General features: G+C 45.8%; 1 protein-coding gene across 24 annotated transcripts in view; it reads right to left on the bottom strand.

Annotated features, from left to right (window-relative positions):
- Positions 1-5337, bottom strand: part of EBF3 (EBF transcription factor 3) — a 171201-nt gene extending 165864 nt beyond the window's left edge. For 12 of the 24 annotated variants that reach the window (XR_004426630.1, XM_033149395.1, XM_033149401.1 and 9 more), the window contains exons 1-4: positions 4779-5337; positions 4137-4293; positions 3599-3662; positions 2731-2807 (exon numbers count right to left, since the gene is read on the bottom strand). Coding sequence is in view for 23 of the 24 variants with exons in the window: in XM_033149395.1 (XP_033005286.1) it covers positions 2731-2807; positions 3599-3662; positions 4137-4293; positions 4779-4912 (432 nt within the window). In the remaining variant the exon portion in view is untranslated. The remainder of the gene's footprint in view (positions 1-2730; positions 2808-3598; positions 3663-4136; positions 4294-4778) is intronic. The other 12 variants (XM_033149383.1, XM_033149397.1, XM_033149385.1 and 9 more) reach the window with 1 other exon arrangement.
- Positions 5338-5552: the final 215 nt, after the last annotated feature.

Raw genomic sequence — 5552 nt, 5'->3', positions numbered from 1 at the left:
AGGAGGAGGAGGAGGAGGAGCGGCGGCGGCGGCAGCAGCCTGGCTGCACCAGGCAGCTCATGGAAAGGCTTTTCCGCTTTCTACCCGCTCCTGCCCCTCCCCCAGCCCAGCCTCCCCTGGAGAATGAGAGAGAGAGTGAGAGAGAGCGGGGAGAGAGGGAGCTCTCGGCGCGCGCTGCTTTTTGCCTCGCAGGCTCCCCTGGAGAGCTTTCCCGCGCGCGCCGGCTTCCCTTCGCGGAAACAAGCGCTGCGTTCAAGGCTCCTTCCTCGAGAAGGCCGCAGCCGAGCTGTGCGTTTCCACAGGCCCCTACCACCTCGCACATAAAGGGGTGCTTTCCTCTCTCTCCCCTCTCTCTCTTCCTCTCTCTCTCTCTCCCCTTCCCTGCCTCGCCTGCTTTGCCTCAACGCACCCCCCTCCCGCTTTTTCCCCTTCACACAGCCTGGGCCTCAGCCGTCTGTGCTCCATGAGGTCACTTGCTTCCATTCCCATTACTGCGGGCTCTCTTTCTTTTTCTTTGCCTCCTTTTGCAAAGGGGGCTGTGGGAGGTGGGGAAAGGGGGGGGGGTGGAAGAAGAACCGCTCGAGGCACACGAATACATGTAATTTCCAGCCCCCGCCATTCACCGCCTCGGCCACCACTCCTTCCCCAACACCAAGTGTGGGAAAGGCAAGCTTCTCTTCTTTCTTTTCCCCCACCTACCTACTGCGTTTGCTACCCACTTTGAGCCACTTTTTTGCTTGTTGACAAGGCCACGGTGAGTAGCTTGCGTGTGTCCTTTTTCCCAAGGAAAGCCTGCAAAAGTCCTCGTCACTGAAGCGGGGACATGGCCTAGTTTCCCCAAGTTGTCTAAAGCAGGTACCAGTGTGGAGAAGCCTGAAGAAATATATGACACCGCAGACATAACAAGCAGTCAGTGGCTGCGAATGTTTGTTGTTGCAGCTCGCCATATAACTTCTGGTGATTGTTACTTCGCCTCTGATGAATCCGCGTATTTAGATGTGATTTATTTTTTATTTTGTAGCACCAACAGAAATCCATAAACTGTCGGTTCAGCGCCATTGACTCTTTGATCAGTTACTGGGCTATCTCTCCCCCTCCCCCTTTTTCCTCCCCGTCAGCGAAGAGAGATTAAAAGCCTGTATTTTCAGCACTGGTGCTACTGCAAAGATCCGTAGCTTCAATTACCAATAAAAGTGTGCTTGAAAATGTTAGCCTCTTTCCTTTCTCTCTCCCTCCCTCTCTATTCAAGAGCATCAAAACTTGCAGAGCTGCCTATAGTACCCTCTTAATTAGCCAACAGCTATTTCCGAAAACATTTAGCTGCTATGTACAAAGGAAATAAAAAGTCATTGTCAACTCGAGAGCGCTCCAGAGTTTAAAAGGGTGCCTCTCTGTAACCTATTGAAATAATTATTGGAGGGCACAACGCCTCCGTCTTTGTCAGAGGACTGGGGTTTGCCTGTCAGGTTGGGTTTTCTCCAAAAGAGCACCATTCATTTAACTGCGGAGGGCATTTAAATCTAACCCTATTTTTGTCAAGATCGCTATAAACTTTCTGGTGAGGAGAGGAGAGGAGAGACTGCTTGGAAGCTTAACCGAGATGTAATTGTGTCCCAGGCCACATATTACCAAAGCCCTGCCCTTTGTTTTTAATGCCATTTACATTTTATTATTATTTTTCAAATGATGCCAGAGAAAGCAAGTTTCTCTTCGTGCACCATTGCAAAGAGAGACAAAAAAATGTACTGGGCACTTATATACAGTAGTAAACACACCCGGAATTCTCTATTTTCTGAAGGGCACAAGTTCCCCTCGTTTACATGTGTGGAAACAGTATCTGTTTTTCTGAAGAAACCGGGAAAGCAGCAAATGACTCTCTCGGGAAAATAAAAGAAGATTTAAAAGTTGAGCCATCCAGTAGCAAAAACAGGCAGCTTTTGGGATGGGGGGGGCAGTTCCATGCCTTTAATTGCCTTGGAGGAGTCCTGATAACACTATAGTTATCCTCGAGAAAGTTGACCAAGACAGGTTAAATAATTTAATAAGGACCTGCTTGTAATTATGTTATTTACAAGGGATGACAGAGGTTTGAGAAAGAAACAGGAGCTGATCTTAGGGAAAATGGACGGGTTTGGGTGACCCCTGGAGCATAGAGCTTGAATTATGGAGATGGGAGACTGCGAGGTGAATCCGGACTAGTGGAGAACAAGATGACTTTTCACCTCAACACATTTAACTTTTACATCCCAAATAAACGTCTCGCGAGACTAAATCATCCCATTTGAAAAAGAAAAAGAGGGGGCAGAGGAGGGAAGGAAAGCAGCTTCCTTCGATTCCAGCGCGACCAGATTAAGAGACGCTTTCCCCTTTTGTCATCGGTCTTAACAAAATTAAATCCCCCAGGTTGTTTTAAAATAAAATTGGGGAAACACTGGAGCAGTTGCCCTCCCCGGTCACTTCTTCTTTCCCTGATACCAAGCAGATGGAAATCTGGCTTTAAAGGGCAGCGCATTAATAACAGCTTCCTGATAGTAACAGTAATAATAATAAAACTATTTTGCTTTCGAAGTATTTGTCAACCGTGTGGGATTTTAGCTAACATGTCAGGGGGACTCGGGGAAGGATAGGCGTGCCATCAAGAACCAAGGAGAGTCCAATTCCCTCGGAGGTGGGAGTCAGACACAAACTCAGCAGCTCACACAACTCTTTAAAAAGCTTAAACTTTCTCACCTGTTTGGTCATGGAATCTATTAGCCGAACGTACAAATCCTGTTCCGTTCTAACTCCTGCGTATGGGGGAGGAAAAGCAAAAACAAAACAAGAGACCATTTATTGTCAGAAACAAAGTGCGTGGTGAGCAAGGCAAAGCTACACATATAACACAATGGCTACACGAACACACTCAGCTGGACGCTGGATGCAATAAAAACGCATGTGAGAGAGGGAGATTCAAATAAAAATAATCTAGTGTGCAGGTTGTCGCTGCCTAGCATGTATGGCCACAGAAACATAAGACAGTTACCTTTGACTGAGATAACTGTTTCAGATGCATGTTTCACCAGAGTGGCCTGCGTTATCATAAAGTAACCCCCACCCCAAAGACAACACAAGAAATAAACGTTGATTGCTCGGGTTTCCGATCCCAATTTCCCTTTGTCAATATTTGCCATCCAACTTCCTGATTCTTTTGGTGTTGAATCATGTACATCTGGCATGATGGAGCTAGGCAATCACAAGAATTAACATTAATTTGCGAAGCTGGGGGGGAATCTCTTAAAAGTGATGTTGTGCTGGAGCAGATATTGATTTTGGGCATTTCGCTTGTTTGTGTGTTTGTGTGTGTGTGTTTTAACTTTCTACTTCAAGACCAGCCGGTTAATCATGTAAAGTACCATTGACTTATTGATCGCTTATGTTTTGTTTTCCTTCTATGCCATAAGAAGAGTCGTGTTCACAGTCATGTAATTTTAATCTCAAAATCTTTATATCCTTTATTTTTTTATTTTAAGTGCTCCAGAAAGAGGGTAGCAATTTTCGTGCATATACAGGTAAAACAACAACAACAACAACAAGGATGCAGCGAGGAATAAAAACTTACCATTACTGTACAATAATTGGAGTTTATAGTGAATTCCATTGTTAGTTTTTTCATTGTTTGGCTCCTGCAAGTAATGATAAATAATTGCTTTTAATTGGTTTGTGGGGTTGTGTTTTAAAACGCCATAGCTGGACTCCAGCTGCCTATAGGATCAGATTGCTCCAGCAGCAGCAGCTTCCCATTAGGGTGTTTTGTTTTGTTTATCTATCTTTGTGACAGACAAGCTTTGTTTGGGACCGGGGGAAAATGACTTCTGGCTGCTGAAATATGCCGGTTAGGTTAAGGCAACTTTGCAAACCAGTTTTAGATGCCAATCCCTGGCATCAGACCTTGGGACACTACACGTGGTTCGGATGCCTCTAGAGTCCCGTTAGAACTGCTACTGTCTAGGCAAGGCGAATATTATATTTAATCGTCGGGATCAGACTTATATCACATTATTATTATTATTATTATTAGTAGTAGTAGTAGTAGTACTATTTTAAATGATGGGGTGGGGGCGCGGAGGGAAGGTTGCATTTTTTAATTGAAAACTTACTTTCTCTTTTTCCACAAAGTCCACAAAAGCAGTCCTTTCAATCTCCACTGGCTGCCCCTGCCTGTCGTACAGAGCTAAGACGAAGTGGAAAAAATTGGATTTTCTGAGATTGGAAGGCGGCTGTTTCTCGAAATGTGCCCGAGCCAACCCCACACCGCTGCGGGGAGAAAAAAACAAGATAATTTCTGGGTGAGAGAACCGGAGAAGCTAGAGCGCAGGGACTTGGGTGCGCGCGGGGGTGGGGAGAGTGGGATGGACGGGTTCAGATATGTAGATAGATGGGTTGATAGAGAGATATCACAAAAGAACACACACACACACATTGGGAGATTGTGGAAATTACTTCGGGGGGTGGCGTTTGGGGGAGAAAGGAGAATTTCTGGATTTGTCACTATCGCCGTGATATGATGTAATGAGCAGGGAGAGAGCATGAGAGAGGCAGGCATGTGGGGCTGGGGGGGGGGGAAGAGAGAAGAAGAAGACGAAGAAGCAGAAAAAGAGAGAGAGAGAGAGAGAGAGAGACATTGAAGCGGAGTTCAGGGAGATTGTAATTGATATGGAGCATCGCGGGCGATTTACGGCCGGGATGCGAAGCGCCAGAGAGAGGCGAGAGGGAGAAGGGGGATCATTTGGCACACGTACCTTTGCGCGGCTGTGTTAGCATCCACAACCCCAGCTGTATGCATCCATGATCGGACTGGGTTCATTCCACTGCCCAGCGGTTCTTCTTTCATGGTCGTCCCACCTCGTGGTATATTTTCCTGAATCCCAAACATTAAAACAATTTGGGGGCAAAACCAGCTCTGAACCAAAAGGGGCTAAAAATAATAAAAAATAAAAAATTGTGGGAAATGTCAGATAAAGGGGGTGGGGGGTCGTAGTTGATGGCTGTTGTTTTCTTTCTCTCGTGGTGGTGGTGGGGTTTGTTTGTTTGTTTTTTTCTTCCTTTCTCCTCTCCCCCCCTCTCTCTCTTTCGCTCGCTCGCCTCTTTCTCTCCCGGTCTCCCACTCTCCTTGGCGAGCGGAATAGAAGAGATGACTTTACTCCCCGCGATCAGTAGGAGGAAAGCCCAGTTCAAGTCGTCTTTCCGTCTTCAATCTGTCCTGTATTGGCACGGCATAAACAATATACTGAGCAGTTCTACTTGGATGGCGTTCCAGTTTGGAGGTTTAAAAAAAAGAAAAAAAAAGAAACCAACAACACACACACCAAAAAAAAAAAAAAACCCCACAAAAAACGGAGAGGTTGAAACAGAGGTGGGGGGAGAGGGGGGGAAATGAAGTTTTTTGTTGTTGCTGCTTTTTAAAAAAGTAGGAAATACAGCCGCCGGTATTGCGAGGTTGCCTTTGTTTCCCCCCCTTTTCTTTCTTTTCTTTCTCTCGTTCTTTCTTTAACAAATAAATAATTTTTGTTGTT

The sequence above is a fragment of the Lacerta agilis genome, chromosome 5, assembly GCF_009819535.1.
Source record: "Lacerta agilis isolate rLacAgi1 chromosome 5, rLacAgi1.pri, whole genome shotgun sequence".
Taxonomy (NCBI): Eukaryota; Metazoa; Chordata; class Lepidosauria; order Squamata; family Lacertidae; genus Lacerta; species Lacerta agilis.
Note: the sequence above shows the minus strand (reverse complement) of the source record. Positions and strands in the feature narration are given on the sequence as shown.